A 21,125-nucleotide genomic window follows, 5' to 3' on the forward strand; every position below is an offset into this window, starting at 1 on the left:
CCCTTGTTTGGATGGTAAAATACCATGAAAACAAGACACTCAACCTCAGCTGTGCTTTTCTTGGCAGGCGGGGAGCGTGTTACCTTCTGCACTCTTGAACTGTTTTGATTCATGAGCTGAGATTCAATACGGACTGCCAAATATTCTGATTGCTGACACACTGTTTATGTGTGTTTTGAATTGATGTGGACGCAGGAATGCTTTGAAGGAATTTCACCAGTTTGGAAGAAGATTAGGACAAAAAGCTGAGCCCAGGAGGAAGAAGTAGGAAGAGAAAGTCTGTGAGAAATTATTCTGATATATCTTACTATAAGTCAATCAGGTTTTTAAGTTTTACATAAACAAACTAAAATCCAGATTTGTTTTTAAAGATTAAAAAGTTCACCTGCTTGTAGGCAAGGACCAAAATCTGTAAATGCATCTTTTTGTCTCCATTTTGGCCCTCTGTCCAGGCAAAAATGGCATTCCTGTGCTGTATGCAGCTTGATGTTTCCCTACGATGGAAACCATTATAGACGCTTCCCAATTATTTCTGTACTGAGCTTGTGTTGTAGCTTAATTGCTCCTCACAATACACCAATCCCAGCAATCTTTGGCGACAAAAGAAGAGTAGCACTAGCATAGCATTTCGTTGTTTTCTTAAAGAGACACAACTCTTTGATGACTTGCTGATAGCTTGTAAAAGCAGCTTGACTTCTGCTTGTTCTCTGACAAAGCCATAACTCTCTGCTTGAATAAACCACCCATGTAAAGCTTATGTTCGGCATTTACTGTAGCCACGAGGTGGGCTAGTATTTCTCGCAGTACCTCAATCTCCGTTGACATTCTATTCAGCTAAAGTTCTTATCGCCGCTCTCTGATTCCTGCTTGTGCTGTCCAAAATGTGTGCAAAGTTAACATTTTGCTGATATTTTGTCACTACGGATACAACAAATCCCTGCTCTGACATCCACGTGGAGTGACAACATATCAGCACATGAACTGAAACAGCAAGAAAAATAGACAATATAATATAAACAGAAGAGCATATTCTTATTCAAATAAATTGATGGTAACAAAGAGGAAGCTGAAAAGTTAAAACTCAGTCTTTCTGTAGTTTTTTCAGTTCAAATCCCAAACCAGCTCCATTTATGGTAAACTGAATATCTTGAGGTTTAGACAGAAGATTTGAATAGATAATCTTTGAGTCATGATGGCCATTTTTCGCCGTTTTTACACATTTCCTTGACTACTTGATGATTGAATCAGCAGATTTACGCTAGCATAATAAAATAAAGAGTACCTCCGAATAAAGGGCAAATAGTCCTCCAGGCGCTGACCCCTCCCAGGCTGGTGTACTGTCCCAGCGAGGTCTCCAGGAGGAACAGGGGGATGCCACACAACACCAGGAACAGCAGGTAGGGAACAAAGAACACACCTGGACACAAAAACACAGAAGGTGCTATTCGTAACACGACAAACATCCCAAGTGAGCATCCTACAAATGTCATCTCTAGTTTTTGTGTATGTGAAAAATATGAGAGAAAAGAGGAAAAAATAGATGACAGAAATGTGAAGAAACAGGAAGGCAATTTCAAACTCTCAAAGATGAAACTTCCTGTTTTTACCTCCTCCGTTTTTGTAGCAGAGGTAGGGGAACCTCCAGACGTTTCCCAGGCCGATGATCTGCCCAGCCACGGCCAGGAGGAACTCGGCCTTGCTGGCCCACTGGCCTCTGGCATGCAGGCCGTCCTTGGTCGCCTCCTTCCCACTGGGGAGGCTTCCTTGTGGGAACTTCTTCAGCAGAGCTTCAGTCTGGTGTGGAGGCAGTGGGTCAGCCATCACTGGTTCTGGAAGGGAAACACACACACCCCTGAGGAGACAAAAAGAAAGAAATGAAGGGAAGAGAGATTAAGAACATATAGAGCGTATAAAGCCATGGAAGCTGAACCAGCTAAAAGGGAAAACAAATGTCCAAAAAGAAAAAAGAAGAGCACAAAGTACGCACATCTTTGCAGTGAGGAGTGAAAATAAGAATGCGAGTGTGTCTTGTGACCGTTGGTTTGGCTGCCTCACTTATCTGAGATGTGAAAGCCAAGGACGAACTGGTGTGGGTGTGCATCCTTTATCAGTGCTCTGCAGGACACTCTGAGACTAAATTTGACAATTTCAGCATCTGCCTGGGAACTAGAGCAGAGCAAAACGCAAACACAAAAAAATCCTAACGTGATTGTGTTGACAGAATTGGTACAAGTCATAGTTTTAGTTGGAATTGTAATTTTTGCATTTCTATTCCACTGAAACAAACATAAAAGTTAATGATTAATGATAATTAATACTAAGAGCACATTTGTTGGTCAGATGAGACCAAGATATTTTTATTTGGCTCAGATGGGTCATGTTTGGTATGAACATGGCCAGGACTATCACAATGAATGCATAGTCCTGACAGTGAAGCACGGAGGTAGGAGTGTGATGATAAGAGTGTGACAGGTGTTGGGTAACTGACATTTACTGATGGTTGCGTGTGGATACCCTGAAATACTGGCTGAGCAGGAAATATTAAAGCATGGTAATGATCTAAAGGGTAAAATTACTTGACTTGAAGCTAATTCAACAACTCCTTCAGGGTATTTTAAAGACAAAAGTGGCACAATGCAACCCCTCCAGATATAAAAGACATCGGCTCTGAAGAATGGCAGAACATCTCACCAGAAGTTTGTGGACACTGGTGTTTACCTTACATAAATTTTCCAACATAAATTAATGCATTTATAACCGACCGGTGCTTAAAATTCACCAGCAGTCAAGAGTTTGTGTGTTGACCCTCAAAATAAAACTACATGTCATGCGGCTTCACCTATTTATAATCAGGACTTTGCTTCTGAGCAGACTTAGAGAGTCGTGTGACTTATATGTGATAAGCAACCATAATCCATTTAAGGCGTTTAGAGGATCATTTATGGTCCTTCTTATGTTAAAAAAAAATCAGCTGCTGTTTCATGTTTGCTCGTCTCAGTGTGATGTGGTTTCCTTGCAAACTCTATACGACCTCTTTGTCATTTCTGCGTTTGAGACATTGTGGCAGGATGTTTGCACTTTGCTGCTGTCTTGCAGTTACATTTCTGAGGAACTTCTTCATTGTCTTTGCTCTTCACACATCATGTGCCCTCCTCTTTCTTTTTGTCTTCCTCTCTCTCCCCTGCTGGGCCATGTGACCACACAATTCTGATATAAACAACGCATAGCGGCTTCTGCGGGCCCACTTTTCACTATGTCCAGCACATTTATGGCACCAAAAAACAAAAGAAAATGTGATTTACAGTGTCAGAAAACGTGTGCTACTGTACACCCTGTCGCTCGTATGCTACACATGTAACAGCTCACGTAACGTATCGATGCGGAATTGAGCAGCAGAGGCGTGTTTAGGTGTCAGGATGCTCGACAAACGCTGTTAAAATAGCGACTTCGCCGAAACTGTGCAGTAATATTTGCTCGTCGCGTGTTTCGGAGTGATAAATCGCAGAGAATTTGACATTACATCGCCTACCTCTGCGTTTCCTGTAGTTCTTCACACCGCGACCACCCCCCCGGAAAGGCGGCGGAATGGTTTGTTCCAGGCATGGCAGCAGAGAGCTGGCCGGTGCAGCGCCTCCGACCAAATGCACTCAGAGACTATGTTTGGGTCAAGCCTGGCGATTGGGGTTTGTTGGTCGCAATGAGCAGGTTACAAAATGAACCACAAGGCATCATGGGTACTGGATGCTTTTTCAGAGTTACAAAAGTTTACCTCCCCTTCACGGCCCCTCCTTTCACACCTCCTTACCATCCTCTCATTACAGCCAGCATGTATCAGACCTGTGTCTCTTTCACATAGGTGTGTTTATTCATGAGGTGAATTACTGCTGCAATCTCTGTTGTTCCTGTTATCTGCACCTGCCTCTTTACTTCCTGTAATAAAGCCTCTGTCTGAATAGTTCCTTCCTGTTTTGGCTCCAACCATCCTGGTGCTGAACACCCAATCATAACAAAAATACATATTTATTTTATAATACAATACATAATGTATGTCAGGGCAAATGTGCTTCTATTATTTCATACTTTGATTTTGCCTCTACTCTGGATCCACCTCCTGATGTCATCACCCTCAGGACACTCCCCCAGCCCTCCCTACCTCACCCCTCCATGAGCAACAGGCTATTTCAAGGCAGTTTTACTTCTTTTCCTTTAACCCTTGTGTTGTCTTGCGGGTCAAAATTAACCCGTTTTAAAGTTTGAAAATGTAGGGGGGAAAAAAGTCTTTTTACAGTGAAACTTCTAATGTCCACATTTTCAACATTTTTGGGAAATCTTTGAACATTTTTTGGGGGAAAAAAAGAAAATGTTTAAAATGTTTCTTAAGAACATTCACAAAAAAATCTGCCAAACTCCAGCGAATTTCACTGGAGGGTTAGGGTTTTAATGTTCTTAAAGAAAATATTGAGAATCTGAGCACCGAATGGTGCGAAGACCCCATTGAAACCTGTGGGGTTTTGCTTTGACTTTCTCCTTTGAATGAAAGAAATGCATTTTTGAGGCCCTAAAAAGACTTGAAAACGCATAAAAATTAGATATTTTAAGGGAAACACTCACTTGTGTGGCAAAATGGCCCAACAGCGCCCCCTGCAATATTATGAAAATTCAGCCCTGAACCATGTTTCACCTACAGCTATGAAATTTGGTGCACATCTGTAACAGATCATGATGCACAAAAAAGACTCTTGCACACATACCCAAAACCCAACAGGAAGTCGGCCATTTTGAATTGTGTTGGATGATTTTGGACCTTTTTTTTTTGCACTTTTTCAAAAGCTATAAACTCAAACAGCGTAACCCTCTGACAGAGCTGAAATTTAGCCAGACTGTACACCAGGCATGGGTCATCAAAGTTATCAAAATGCTCCACAAAAGTCTGAGGGCGTGGAAATGGTGGCTGGCGGAATTTCAACGTTTCGCCATGAAACAGGAAGTGCTGTATAACTAGCCTGTACGTGCTTCAATCTGCCTGAAACTTTGATCAGAGTCCAGCCCCCATCACATCCATAGACTGAAATATACTCTCAGTCACAGCGCCACCTGGTGGACATGCTTGGATTCACTGACCAGCAAGGGTGCGAGGACCCGACCAACACTGCTTGCAGTTCTAATTTATTTTTAATACAGACTACAATAATAAAGACAAAATTATTATGGTAATTAATCGATTAACAATTAATCATTAACACCCATAGTTTATATAATAAAGTGCAAAACTGTTATAGATGTAGTTATAATGGCAACTCAAACATGGGTTCCTGTAGGACAGTAGTGCAACTCCAAACCATGTAAAACAATGTAAAACAGCGCAGGCCAAATGGTCTTGAGTAGTAGCTTGAATAATATTGTTAATTTTAAATCCGGATTTTAAGCTGCACAGTAGTCTTAATGAGCTGCATTTCGTCACTATGACATACACATTCTGACAACAGAACGAGAGAAATATGTAAGTGAGAGCAGCTATATTGGGAAATCTGCTATATCTACATTTTTTTGGGCCATATCTAGCATTTGTAGCATACTTTATGAAATTTACATCCTGTTTTTTGTACTTTGTATACACTTGTGTTATGACAGAATAAAATGAAACCAATCTACACATTATATTTTCTTGTGTGTTACATGACTTGAGAGCTGGTAAATTATTTCCATTACATACTCATTTTCAATGATTGTTTTATTGGATTCATTTTTGTTTTATAATCTATATGGGCTGTTGGACTTCGGTTTTTGAACTTGTGTTAAGGCCCACATTGTGGACTCATATCCTGTGAAATAGTCCTGGCGTCTTAACAATTAAGGCTACCTGGAGCAGCTCTGAGCAGTTTTAACAGGGTGTGTCATTGCCTGTGCTCATTCAGCTGAGCATTTATAGCCATAGTAAAAAATAAAATAAAATAAAATCCAGTCTCCTGCTAACACGCTGCTCCATGGGCTTCATTCAGAAAATTGCATTCCACTGCTATTATGTTACGTTATTAGGTGTATAAATCACATACTAAAAGAGGAGGACACTGCACCCTACACTGCAGTTATGAGCACTCATACATAAACTCCATTTCAGTTTCAGGATCATGACGTCACCATAAAAAATGAGCGGCACATTTGTAGTTTTATTCTGTAATTAGTTATATTACTTAAAGTTTATGAAAATCTTCCCTTTTTTCTTCCCAAACCTCACTTAGTACTCTAAATAAACAAACTACTGGCACCAAATGTTTTTTTTCTTCCAATTTCTACCTAAATTCTTAAGAGAATTGAATACAAACAGAAGTTAGAAAGGTTAGAGGCTCGTTTTATCTATCAATAACATCACAGAAATCACAGTCCTTCCATACTAATAATACATCATGTTTACTCTTACTTTAGCATGTGTTCCACACTAAATTTATTTTCACTTGTTTGTAAAAATAAATTGCTGCATAAAGTCATCAGAAATGCACATGCAAACTTATACCTTTATGCAGATGATGTAATACATTATCTATGAATACCTCAAAGTTTTTTGAAGACCATAAAGTTTTCTGATTTAATTTGTCTAATTTTATATTTTAATATATTTTAAAAAATATGCTAAGACTCACAGCTTTCACTTCCACAATAAAATGTACATATCTAGGAATTGAGCCACACTAATTTATTCCACTCAGTTTCACTTCTCCTATTTGAATTACATTGCTTTTGATCTGATTAATGTTGCTCTAAAGATTGTTCAGTATTATTCACTGTATTCAAGCAGCTAGATTCATAGCATCTTAATGACTCAGGTGTTATTGCTATATGTAGTTTATTAAAGGATATCAAGAATGTGACACGTTGTCCTGTTCCTTACCTTTGGCAAACATTTATTGTTATGTTGACAAAACTTAATGATTAGATTGTGCAGAAAACAATGCAGTCACATTATACTAGCAAAAACAAAGATTACACAAGAAAAAGCTGAGAATGTATCAGATTTTAACCTTTTTTGAAGCCATGTATAAATAATTTGATTTGCTGACGTTTTGATTGTCTTAGCTAAAAAAAAAAGTAATTGAGTGCATTATCTTGTCAAATTAACTCTAATTATTTTTATAAATATACAGATTGCATTTTTTCTTTTTTAAAACATTTAGACCTAGTTATTAATCACTGTAATTTTCGCTGAGGTTGTAAAAAGTAACAGAAGCATAAAATCTGCAATGATACCTCATACACTGACGTTCATCGAGCTAAAGAAAAGATTTACTGAGTTGTGAAAAATCTCATTTCCATGCACAGCCTAAATCTGCAATTAATCCCCTACATGAATTTATGTCAAAATTTACTGCAGTCTCCCTCATTAGTCGAGGAAATTCCACAAAGAAAATCAAGAAGTCAAGGGTCGAGAGTCAGGAAGTGGTAAAGAATAAAGTCTTGCAATCATATACAATGTACAAATTCCTTAACTACATGTGTGCACTCCACACACATCCTGCATGTTCTCTCCCCAAACGCAGACTCTGCTTTGCCTCCCAGGGGCCAAATAAAACCCCAACGCTAAGGGTCCTCCAATACAGTCACCATTGTTCTGTCCTGACAAACCTGTAGCCTCTTTAAATGTGGTGCCACGGCATGTAACTCAGACCAGGCGTAGCTTTGCACGGTTCCTAGATGCTTTATGGCTACTTTTATTGGTGTCTGGTATCCAGGGCAGTGGGTCACTGATATACAGTGGTAGGCATTGTGAGTGAAACTCTTATGGCCGGCCTCACTCCTGCGCTAGAACCACCAGGTTTTCAAATCTTTTAAAAGGAAGAATCATTGCAGCTTGTTACAGAGAGTAACAACAATTCAACTCTCCTTATGACATCTGTTTTGAGTTCATTAATCCAGTCTGAATACTTGTATACACAAAAGTTTTGAGACCAAATTAAGATCTGATTTAAGATATGGAAACTTTAAATCGTGATCTATTGAGAAGCTTAACTAATCACACAATACCTGAGTTGGTAAGACCACACCTACTGTCATTTAATTAAAGAAATTCTGGGTTTTAAATTGTCAGTTACGTCCAGTTGCGAGTGTATGAAACTGTGCACAAGTTCTAGGATTGGTTACAGATATCGCCCGATAAGCGGAAGGTCTCAGGTTCACAACAGCATCAAAACAGCAATGCCTCCTCACGTAAACCTGCACAAAAGACACCTAATACGTGCCAACTTGTTCACCGTAAGCCAATCTGGATGCCAGCCACAAGGTAACAGGGCCATACAAACACACTGTTCATGTGAGATCACTGGAGGCTTAAAGACAGGGTTACTGACTATGAATGCAATCACCCTGTAGCAAAGCTTTTGTAATCTTTTGTGTTCTTTGAATGGGCCATCTAATTGTGACAGGAAAGCATAAGAAGTATGCAGATAGAGTGTGTCACCTGCCATCTGGCTGTTGGTCAGCTCACAGATGCTTCGAGGTGCTGATAGGTGTATTTTGTAGCTTTGCTGAAGGTAGTCCAGTCTTTTCCTTATGTACCGTCTTTTTGCTCAGCTTAGCCAACCACATTTTGGCTCCATTGGACAATTTTTGGTAAATTTCAAACCTGTATTTCCCATTAATCGGGCTACTGTGGCATGGTAAGTTTGTATTCTTCGTCTCCTTTGGAGAATTTTGGGAAAATGAGGAGTTGGAAAGTACTGACCCATGTGTCAATGGATGAGAGTAATCCCGGCTATGGAACAACAACTAATGAGTTTGGAGCTTTGATGAACACTGTCGTCTTGAAGATGGTGATATATGATAAGTAAAAGCGAATAAATTTGTCCATATCTCTGTTTCAGTCAGACAACAAGCATTTAAAATAACCTAATACCATTAATCTTTGAAAAGGAACAGGTGAAGAGTTCAAAGTTAGCATGAGTCACAAGAGCTCATTAATGGGAAATTCGCTACATTGAAATAAACACCAATCCTCCTTTACTGCAAAGATCTGATATTGTTTTTTTATTTACCTTTCACTATTGTGCAGAAAGAGCGCATAACATTCGAAAAATGTCAAACAATTCCTTTAACTCAGCGTGCACGCAACATGAAGATCGCCTGCTGATTATGTGGTTTTGGCTGCTTAATTGAAGCCAAGTTCTTTGCTTCCTTAATGAAAACCTGATGCAGATCAAGTTTGACAGCTTAACAAAGGATTTAATGATTTGAACTGGGTAAAAACAACAATCGTGTTTTACTTGACAGATTTTCTTCGTGACCTGTCCATTTGAGCTGGAACAGTTGTTTGACAACACAAGGCCATCTATTTGATTACAGTCTTCCAACTATCAGACCAGAAAGGTTGAATGTAATTTAATATTTGGACGATGATTTGAATTTTTCTGGCCGATCTGACTGGACACATTAATCTGCTGTTTCAACTTTCAGGTCAATCACATTGGGAGAAGTTAAAGTGGTCTTCTTGCCTCGTTTGAACCCTTTGAAAGTGGAGTTTTTCAGGTCCTATGTGGCCAACATCAGACCTCTACCTCCTTCCCATGTCCTAAATAGTAAACATTCCTGTGGCTTAACCCCCTTACTCTCCAACCTGTGAAAAACCTACCTTGTAAAAGAGGAGTCACTTAAGTATAACATATGGCCTTATGTCCACACACTGCACAGGGCTCCCACAAGGTTTGTGGTGGGCCAGATATTTGGTGCTGATAATCTTTCCTGGAGATTTTATGTGAATATTTTGAGGGGTAGCTCCCTACATGAGACTTTTAACCACTGTGGGCAGTCACAAGAATTAATTCCCAAATTTAATCCTCTCCCTGATCGTTTTACATTATGAAGCACTATACTTAATAGGTGAGATTTATAATGTGTGCTGAGCAGGATTGGTCTGTTTGCACCAGTTATTAAACTACTTTGATAAATATCCATCCATTGTGTCTATCAGTATTTCTTTACCAGGTTCAAATGCAAACCAAATGTAAGTGTAACCTAATCTGAGCTATTCATTTGTATCTTTCCAGAAGTATTCTATAGGTTCTCTATGTTGTTCAGAACGACTAGTGTAACCAAATGAACCATTTTATCGATAGCCTGCAGTAAACAAGCCACTCAGGTCAATCAGCTGTCAACTAACTGTCGATTACAAAGAAATAAGAGGCTGTTATGGCCAATCAGAACGAATTTTTAAGGTTTGTTGTGGGACCACATCAAACAGTGAGTGTTTGTTGTCATTCTGAATGGTCACAATAGAAGGCAGATTAAAAAGTAGAGAGGAGAAGGGAGGCAGGAGATGTGCTATTGTTTGGAACTGGAGGTAATAGAGTTGCATTGGGTGGTATGCATTTACACACCTTAATAAGACAGTTGGAAATTTGGCCAGTGAAATCTGTACTGGAGTTTTCCCAAAGAATGGTCAACCAGGACACATCCTTAATGATGTTGGAAAGATGCAGGTGGAGCAGGCTTCCGACTCTTTCCTGCAGTTTTCCGACACGCAGTTTGGATGAAGCACAAATCCTGTTTAAGTCCTAGATTTTTAGCCTCGGTTCGCATAAATCCATCTACTGGCCCCTCTGAAAGCCCATGGATTACCACGTCACATTTTGTTTGCTTAACATGTATAAAGACACAAATGTAAAAGCTCAGAAGATCTGTGTAGTTAGTGTCTTTTCATATACAGATCCTCCAACTCATCACTGGGACAACGGAGAGCAGACAAAACAAACCACTTCAGTCTGGTATGTGTCTAAACATAAGGACTTTACTCTTGGAATTGGAGTCTAAAATGGTCATATAGTCTCAAATAGCTTATCCATCTTCCAATACCACGATACACAAAATATACACATTATAGTTAAAGAGAATTATTTGACTGGAAGGTTAATAAAATCATTCTGCAAATGTGATTCTCTGGAGAGCAACACTTGTCCTCACACTGAACTTACCTCTGTTTGTGGAAGTAGATTCTCGCTAAGCCTTCGAGGTTCTGCCTTAATGAGCTGGATTAATCATGTTCGTCCGGATCATTTTACAGAAAAGTGAGTACGACCCTGTCTCTCCCTCGCCTGTCCAGCCTTTGCCTGCGATGAACCAGGCTCTCAAACAAATCTAGGAGAGCTAAACAAACCCAGATTCCAAGTGTGCACTGAGCCTGAAGCCACAGGCTAAAACGATCCTATCATGGGACTTTTATAAGTCAGGATGTTGGACCCATGAGACCCTATTCGACTTTACATGGCGTCAACCCTCCAGCAACATGAACAGTAGCCTTTATGTGTATACTAAAGCACGTTAATATCTTGGTTCGCCAGCGTGACAGCCTGAGAGCTAAATCCAACACTGCTGTACCAAAGCTATAGAATCCATTATATTTTACAACGCATTGTACAAGAAGCCAGGCGAATATTTCAGGTGAACCTGTGTTATTAAGTGGTGCTGTATAGACTGCAAAAGTAGGATAAATGTGTGGAAACTGAACCTTCAGGCAGCAAGTCAGCTGTACAGTAATTAATCTGTCTGATTTGACTGAGGCTCCCAAACCTTCACAACCTGGGCTCAGATTGCCCAAGGGAGGAATGCAGCGTTGGATTATCTCAAAACATCAAATAATAAGCCCCACTTCTGCCACCACCGACAACAAATACAAAGGCTTCTGCTTTTCATCCTCCGTGAAGAATCGAAGATATGAAGAAAACTGTGGGAATCTAACTTTGAAAGCACTACCTGGAGAAAAGGCACTACTTTCAGTCTGCAAAAACAATAATTTGATTAATTACCAGTGACTAGTACCCCACATATCTCTATTGTTGTGCCCATGGCTGAGTCGTGGGGTACCTGCAAAGTAATTATATCATTACAGGTCACTGCTTCCATTACAACCTGATTTGATTACTTCATTACTGCGTTCGTTGCTGAAACTGCAGCTCCGACTGGCGAGGTTTTGAATTCCATAGACGGCCATTTCTTACGCTTGGATGCCGAGAGACTTGATTGAGGTTAAGCACCTTGGTCAAGGGGCTCTGAGGGCCACATGGCTCCACTGGGGATTTGTGGAGGGGCCCCTTGACTCCCTGACCAGCCAAGCTACCAGAAAACATGGCAGAGTGTTCAGACAGGAACTTTTGGAACAAAACACTGCAGTGTTTTGGGACGTTGGAACAATTTGTTATGGTGGGTGATTAAAATCATAGCTGTGTATATCATGGAAGACACTAAGGTCATGTCGTCTGTACAGCAATAGAAATTATGGGTCTTTTAACAACCTGAGGAGTTTACGTTCTACAGTTACCCACACACTTAGTAGTGGTGTGTCTTTAAAGTTTTAAAAGTCTTATTCTGACATTTATTAGCGTTGAAAGTTTTCAATGTGACTGTTTTAGGCCAAAAACATAAATTAAAATAAAGGCTTTTTTCCACCAGACATATATTCTTTGTATTGTTAGGAAGACTTTAAAAGAAGATCACTATGTAGGAAGATGGACTTTGCAGGCAAAAATTATTATTAAACACTTAATTAATAAAAAAGACGCAAAAAAAGTCGGCTTGATAATACTGAACAATACCAAAGGCATTTACAGTGTAATTTTGTTGTGTCAATCAGGTACCAAAACAGCATTTTTTGTTTCTTTCTGGCACACAAATGTAAGAGAAGCGAAAGATGGAGTCAAACGGACACCAGATTTCCTGTGGGAGCTTTACCTTATAAATGAAAAGAGCCAAGGGAAAAAGCATCTGTTTTTGTTGTACCTCATCCATGACTAAAAGGAACAGCAGCAACTCTGTAGTCATTCCAAAGAACATAAGCTGGTAAGCTATGTGTTTATCTTGTCCACAAGGGAATGAACTGAAGGACCTGAAAGTCTCAATGTATTCCAAGATTCCTTTTCTTCGAGCGTCCTACTCCCAAAATACATTACTATGCTCTAAAGATTCCCTTCTGTCACTGCGTAATATGTTACATCCTTATTATTTAATAGGTTTCACACAGCATCAATGTAGTCGAAACATCAATTTCCCATTGGAGATATCCATTGTGAAGAAAATACCTTTAAGTAGTGCTTTTCCTCCACTCATCCCAGTTGATACAATGAAATTACATTGTGTTGGTCATTAAATAAAGGCCTAGGATGAACTGGATGAGGGTAGGAGTGTGACAAAATATTGATAAAGCAATTTATCATGATACACTGGCAACAGACACTGATAATTTAAATAAAATAGGCAGCTGTGCTTTACATTTTTTAGAAGAGTCATTGCTACTTAATTCTTCATGTTGATGTTCATCAAATGAATGAGGGGGAAGTGAATGGACTTAAACTAACCTGCCGTGAAGGAGAAGAAACTCACGGAGGAAAATAACAGCAGCTGAAAGCCAATGAGAGAGCTACTTAATTATGCTGATACATTATTAAAACTGAATTTCTTCTTTTGGGAATTTTACTTATTGTTGTTTTTCTTCAGTTAGACATCATGATGTATGATTGTCTTTCAATGTATTGCGAGTTTTGCAAAATCAATGTATCATGATAGCATTGTATTATGAGTTATTTAGAGATTCCCAACTATGGATTATGGGAGTCTTGATTCCCAATTCTAAAATCCTGCCCTAAGATGCAGCTGACTTTTGGTAATGACTGTTTTCTCTGATTTGGTCAGCTGTTATTCTTCACAAACACTAGAATATGTCTGATTGCTATGCGGATAATCCATCCGAGTGAGCGCTGGCCAAGATACTAAATTACAGCCATGATGATGAAAACTAGCTGCAGTAAACTGTCTTTGACACATATGCTTCCAATGAAGTGACAAAATTCTATTTCCATAATGAGGGGATGACAATACAATAAACTCTTTAACCCACCCAGTCTCCTAAAGTTACATTTTTGAAGCCAAACTTCATAAACACATTGCAGCATCAGGTTTGTCTCATTGATATGCAGTGGAACTATGAAGATGTTGGTGATTGTTCAATGCTCTTGGGGGAAAACAGGGCCTGCTTTACTGGTTCCAGTTATTCCTTTTAATTTTCTTGCCAACAACCCATCAAAAGAGGCAGATTGTTTAATGCGAGCCAAAGTTCCGCCACATTGTGATGACAGAAAACTGCATTTGTCAAATCCAAGTAGCTGCCTCAGCACTGTGGTCAAATCACAAGAAAGGGCTGGAAACATCCGTGGTTACCTTTGGCACGCATTACAAAGTCTACGCAGTTAAATAGGGGCTACAAATAAAACACACGTGCTGTAACACAAGTGACATCACTCTATAGTAGCACAGAGAGGAGAAATAGGTCTTTAGGTGAATAAATGACTTACTGTATATGCTCTGTGGCAACCACGTTGGCGGCCAAACAACACGGTTGCTACACAGTTTATATGAACAGAAAAACAACTGCTTGTAGCTGTGTGCAGTCTTAACTGCTTCCAAGACAAATTCACAGATTGGCACCAAAAAGGTGAATGTTCAAGACTGACTTGTGATTGTTGAATTATGAACATAGCACTACATGATGACATTTTCTTCCAGGCTTCCTGAACTGGCTTTGTAATACAAGAGTTTATTTAAAGTGCCTTTGGAGTCTTTGATTAAACCCCTAAAAACTCACTTTTTTTCCTGAAAATAATCCAGTCCTATCTTTAAATGGCTTAGACGCAATTCTACACTGTTACTTCCGCTAGAACATGCAGATCTATGTAGTCTCCGCCCTCCTCCATCCACCATCACCTCCACAGCTCACCTACGTCTTTGATCAAACACTGTCGAACTAGTCTACACAATTCTGAAGAACAATAATGATACAGAAAGCCCCACCCTGCAAGTTGACAGGATTGATTCCTCAGGTTTGTTAGCTATGAAACACCGTGTTTTTGAGATTGTCATCAGTTCTCTGTAGCCATGGTGTTGATTTCTCTTGTGTCTTCTATCGTGTAAAAAAAAAAAACACCATATGGACATGTAAACAAGGTAGAACACCAGGACTCCCTTGGAAAGGAGGTTCTTAATCTCAACGGGATCTCTCCTGGTTAAATAAAGGTTAAATACATAAAAACACATGGATTTTTACCTGAGGAGGTCTTTAAAGTCTCTGCTGGGTTCAGATCATAGCCAAAGTAGCATTCATCTACACTAATTACATTATGCGGTACTATTTAGGTGTGCCATTTTATATGGGTGGTTGAGCAAGAAATAATCTGGAGATTTATTCATTCATGAGAAAGAAAGAGTTCACTACGTTCAGTGGTTTTGCTGCTGAAGTGTTACTTGGCACCAGCTTACTATGGCTCATGTTTGCAAATTTTAGGTAGATATGGTTCTCAGGCAGCCAAATATCTTTTGCAGGTCAGTTTATACCAAAAATTGTTCTAACATTAGTAAACATGCGCTACTTTAAACAGCTGATTACAGTGACAAATTAAACTTTTATAGTCTTGGTTACTGTAATGTCACGATAAGAAACGAGGCCGGGCCGTCTGTTAATGTTGTGTATCTGCTGCACACCTTTCTGATAAGGTGAAAAAGGCCACGAGGCAGCTTGTTTTTTGAAAATATATCAAACTTCTTACACCCTGAAAGCGTGTTTCCTGATTACAGATTACTGCTAGGAAATCCCTGCTTCTATGGATAACAACAGAAAGTGATTATGTGGTGTGAACGTGTTTTTGTTTTATAGACATAAAGTCAATAAAATTACAGACTTTAAAGGCTTTTAGCATTTGCATGTCTTGTGGAGCACACATGCACAGTCTGCAGGATTAGTCATTGAGCTTGTGTTCTCCTGCATGTTTGGGCAAGGTCTGCTCTCCGACTACACTCTAGTTCAATATTTGCATGTATTCGTCCCGTGCCTTTAGCATGTAGCGAAGGACTTAAACTTCCTTGAGTTAAATCATGTGATTAAGATCCAAACGCCCTGAGTATTAAAGCTTTCTTACGTCTCCTTGTCAAACTTTAACCCTATCATTTTCAAGCTAGTATTTTAGCAATTCCAACAAAAACCGTTGCTGGTAATTTGACTCCATGACAATCTGGGGTTTTGCTGTGTCATGGGGGTGTGGTGTTGTGTTCATGGAGCACATGCAAACCGTACAACTACAACAAAAGCACGGGGGGGAAGGGGGACGGCGAACAAACCTGCTTAACATGTGTTGCGACTAAATGAATGTTTCACGAAGGAAAGAAATATATGTGTAACGACAAGTGAGGAACACATGTATGTCTTCTGTGCTGGGAGAATGTCAGGGGGTTACGTAAACCAGGCTGTGCTGGAAGTTTTACATATAGAAAAGTAAACAAATAGAAAATTGTTTTTAATGTACTGTAGCAAGCTAACTTTACCATGTTTGGAACATCAAGTCTAGCATCCAGACTGTTAATTATGCCAACAATGTGCATATATTATACTGCTACAAAACATCACATCATGTTATTTAAATGACAATACTTCAGATAGTTATTTTGAAAACCATGATGTCTTTCATCACGTTTGTAAAGTTAGAAACAATACAGACTCTCTCTCTCTCTCTCTCTCTCACACACACACACACACACACACACACACACACACACACACACACACACACACACACACACACACACACACACACACACAAAAACACACACACACACACACACACACATCACCACATTTTGCCCAAATATTTTTCACCTACCAGTTTGGACTTTTTCTCTCTGCAGTCTTCTCTGGTGTTGAATGATGGGAATCAGTCAGTGCAGGAAGAGCAATAAAATATATTCAGGTCAGTGGGGGGAGGAGCAGATAAACTTTAAAAATTCAGGTGTTTTCTTTTTTGTTGTTGTTGTTATGATTCTATGCCAAAGTTACCTGTTCATAAATGAAAAATAAAGTACATAATCACCTTGCGGCTCTCAGCAACACGTCACCTCCTGTCCCGTCCTGCAACACGATTGACGTGAGGTAGTTTGAGGATACTGAGGACATCTCAGGTGTATTGGATGAAGGAGGAGGAGCAGCTGATGAGATGAAGTCACTGTGGAGGGAGGATGCCTGGAACAACCGGTGCCATTCGACAGGAGTCTGAAATGATGAATACACGAGAGCTGCTCATGTCGTGTACATGAATTTAAATTTATTACATGAGTTTTCACCTGTTGACGGCATACAACAGTACAATGACTTCATGCATACGCAGAGCTGATAAGGCAAGTCTGTGATAAAGGGGTTTCTCCGGTTTCATGTCTCGCTGTAGGGTGTGTCATGCCTTACTATCAGCTCCATTCTTTTTGTTTAAACAGGTGTGGCAGTGTGTTTCCTCAGTACATTAGCAGGGAAAATCCATCCATCTATGACATTTCCCTCAAAAACATTAATCCCGTTGAGAATTTGTTGCATAAAAATATAATTTCTAAAAGACAGGGCTGCTTATGGAGGTTTTAATTGTAGAATTTTGCTCTAAAACACTTATGTTTTCCACATTTTTTTGGATAGAAATTTGCTAATTTAAAACTTGGCTTTGGCTATTCCCAATATTCTGATCCTTTGCTGCTGGATTCAAAACAAATGAACACTTTTTTTGAAAGTTGCATGCAAGCACATCATTCTGCCATAAATGCTTTCTGCTTTTTATTACTATCTGCCTAAACAAATAAAAGAACATCTCCTATATCAGCCAAACAGACAGAATCTGTAACCAAAATTAAAGTCACTCTCTGGTCATTGATTAAACTCCTACAAACTCATATCTGCGTATCTAAGTTACATGTTTAAGCAGCATTTTCATGGAACTCTAGATCTATGCAGTCCCTGCCTTCTTCTGCACTCATGGCAGCTCGAGCACACCAGCTCACCCACATTCAAACACTCTAACAGTATTCTATGCTGGACACTGGTAAGTTGTAACATTAACTCAGCTGTATATGTTCAAACTGAACACTGACTCTGATCTTTAAAAACCTGGCGTCAAGCTGGTTTAACAAGTCGACATTTCTTCGTGTCATCATATCACGATGTGTGTTCAGCGTGCCTCAGGGTAAAAATATGTAAAATTTTCTAAAATAGACTTTATTTCATTTCACTCATTTTGTTGCATTTGTTTGCTACATTGCGTTAAATAAAACTGGGATATTTACTCAAAGTTGTCAGAAACATGGAGACACACCTAGTGATTAAATTAGAGAATGTCACGTTTTCTTGCACGTGCCTCAGGAACTGTAGGTTTCCAAAGGTTCTCACGACACATGCAACCCACTGATGACCTCCTATAATAAAGTAAATCCAGAGCCATCAACACATAACCTATCCCATGTACACAGCTTATTTTCCCATATTAACTAATCGCTCTCTAGACTCCCTCTGCTATTGTTCCCTGCTTTGGTTTTGTGGAATTCACATCAATTTTCTCTAGCAGGGTTGGTTTAACACCATGTGAATTTAAGCAAGATTTATGAAATGAAGCGTGTGTGTAGCATACGGAGCATGTAGGTGGACTATTTGAATTATAATTATATTATTCTCAGACTTGGCGAAGTTCTTGGTTTGTGCCACTGCTGTTGGTCCTGCAGAGTAAGGCAGCAATTGCACAACACTGATCTGTTCACACATGTAGCCGTGACGGATGATTTAAATGGCAATTAATCCTAAGATCAGTGAGTTAAAACAACATACTTACTCTTTCCTGTTCTGTTTGCTTTGCATTAATACTATATCAGAGTGGAGTAATACCAGCTAGGAGATGCATATATATAACTGCTGATGCTTTGAATTGCTCAGCCCAACCTGTACAACAATGGAAACCCTGCAAGCTGGAACAGCCAACACCCATAATCAGTTACATAAGACAGACAGAATGTATGGTGTATACTGCGCCACTTCAGGCTTGTCCTATTGTATTTTGGAGATTAAGGGTTACTAAATGTTCTGTTTATTGATTGAGATCAGATTGTGAACTTCAGAGTTTTGTTGAAGTACACAGATCTTATCAGTAAAATGTGCTGAAAGTACCTAACCCACTGCCCAGTAGCTCACACAAATGCAGCACTGTTTTTAAAGCTATACATCTGTGTCACACTTTCGTCTAGTCAGCTGAATTCAGATGTTACTCTGCCAAGCAACTGTACATGTAATTATCCCTCATATAGGTCAGGTGGTCTGGCGAAGCCAAAACTAGCATCCAAACGCCGATACGTCATGTTAATGTGCTGCTGTCTGGCTCTCACAGAGGAAACCTGTCATTTCAGAGCCTCAGGACAATCACATGGGATCATGACAAACTCTGTCCATCGACATGTCAGGGAATAATAGCTCATAAACAGAAAAGAGGGAGACACTCTGTACAGAGTGAAAGAAGTCCAGAAATGACACAAAGTGAGGACCAGTGGGAGCGACTCACAACGTTCCAGTGTTTTTGTACGAAGACATCCGCATTAGCCTGCATGGTTGGCTCTGTGATTTTTTTGGCCTGTCATCCCAGACTGGCATGTTGATGATCCCCCTACAGCTTTATAATCTCAACACACACACAGGCTGGCTGTCTGCAGCCACATAACTACAGGTTTGTTTCATGATTATGTGTGCAGCTTCAAGTGGAGCAAAATACTCGAATACAGGTTGTAGGTAAAAACTCTACTATTATTCTTTTTGTGTGGAAAAAAGGCCCTGATTCAGGATCAAACATACACTAAAAAAATAGAAGTATATAAGTATGTAATGTTGACTGCAATTTTTGCACTGTGTTTTTTCTTACTTATTCTTGTACTGCCTTTATACTTTTTCTTTTGGAGCTGCTGTAACAGTGAACTTAACCCACTGTGGGATCAATAAAGTTTATCTGGTCTGATCTTATCTTATCTTATCTTTAAAAAAAAAAAAAAAAGCAATAAAATATGGTAAAATCTGGCAGCCAAAGTGCAAGAAAAAGAAACAGGAAAAACTACAGAATATTGTATTGTTCAAAAACTGTAAAAATGGCAAAAATAATTGCATATATTTGTATTGTAGTTAAAAATGTTGTTCCATTGTTTTATATATATATATATATATATATATATATATATATATATATATATATATATATATATATATATATATATATATATATATATATATAAAAGCTTATGTAAATACAGAGAAAAATAAAAGATTTTTTATGTGGTTTTACCTGCTTTGTCTTTTTACAATGTGTAAATTCATAATGATGATTAATAATGGTGATTTTACCTAAATAACAGGTACACAAATAATTATGCCATTTATTTAGTCCATTACAAAAAACTCTGTTAAATAATTACAAATATTAGTAAAATAATGTGAGTTTTGCTGATTTAAAAACAGCATGAAACTGTTTATTGAATACGTCTTTCTTGTGATTTTACCAGTTATTATATGTAATTTAACAAAATAGGGAAAATGTGTGAAATAACAGGAAGTTGTTTTTTAAAAAAAAATCATAGTAAAAAACAAATTTTTTTGCAATGATCAACAAGAATTGGAACTCTAGCTGTGTCGTCCTGTGTTGCCTCAACTCTTTGGCTTCCTCACGTTGCACTGGAACTGTACATGTGTGCATACTTACTGCACACTGTGTTCGTGATTGTAAAACCCCAATTAGGCTTGTATCTGTCTCACCTCAGTGGTTTGGTGGGAGGACAGAGAGAGAGAGAGAGAGAGAGAGAGAGAGAGACAGGGAGGTGGAGAGAGAGATGCCGACTGATAGAGGCCAAAGCAGTCTGTCATTAAGAGAGCAGGGCCCCATCAAAACAAGACCAACATGCTCTAATAAGCAGCTTTCCACTGAGCTCTCCCCCTCTCCTTCCCTCTGGTTAAGCAGACTATTCCTGTCTTCTCTCTTAACTCAGCTCTATTAGTGTATTCTTTCAGGAATCTGGTCTTTATTAAGAACTGTACATTAAGAACTGTACTTCTATCAGCAGTTTTAAAAGCAAACTGAAAAACTTGCTCAAGAACACTCAGAACTGCAACTATTAATGTCTTTTTAATTGGTATTTGTGTGTGACTGTGTGTACATGTGTACTTTTAAGAGTGTGTGTGTATAATGTTTTGTTTCACTGTGTCATGTACTTTCTTTGTAACTTTTTAATGTTTTGATGTTTTTATTGTGACCTGCCAAGGGACTGCAGAT

The 21,125-nt window shown here is 39.0% G+C and overlaps 1 protein-coding gene across 5 annotated transcripts in view; it reads right to left on the reverse strand.

Moving 5' to 3' along the window:
* The window catches only part of LOC111575432 (sodium- and chloride-dependent GABA transporter 2-like), a 33,098-nt gene extending 16,054 nt beyond the window's left edge, over nt 1-17,044 (reverse strand). The window contains exons 1-4 of one of the 5 annotated variants that reach the window (XM_023280562.3): nt 16,887-17,044; nt 16,680-16,705; nt 1,608-1,852; nt 1,283-1,417 (exon numbers count right to left, since the gene is read on the reverse strand). In XM_023280562.3, coding sequence (XP_023136330.1) covers nt 1,283-1,417; nt 1,608-1,821 — 349 coding nt within the window. In that variant the 5' untranslated portion in view covers nt 1,822-1,852; nt 16,680-16,705; nt 16,887-17,044. Of the gene's footprint in view, nt 1-1,282; nt 1,418-1,607; nt 1,853-1,987; nt 2,009-3,529; nt 3,749-10,955; nt 11,080-16,679; nt 16,711-16,886 lie in introns of those variants that run through there. The other 4 variants (XM_023280561.3, XM_035952943.2, XM_023280559.3 and 1 more) reach the window with 4 other exon arrangements.
* Between the last annotated feature and the right edge of the window lie 4,081 nt (nt 17,045-21,125).

Source organism: Amphiprion ocellaris, chromosome 24 (genome assembly GCF_022539595.1).
Source record: "Amphiprion ocellaris isolate individual 3 ecotype Okinawa chromosome 24, ASM2253959v1, whole genome shotgun sequence".
NCBI lineage: Eukaryota > Metazoa > Chordata > Actinopteri > Pomacentridae > Amphiprion > Amphiprion ocellaris.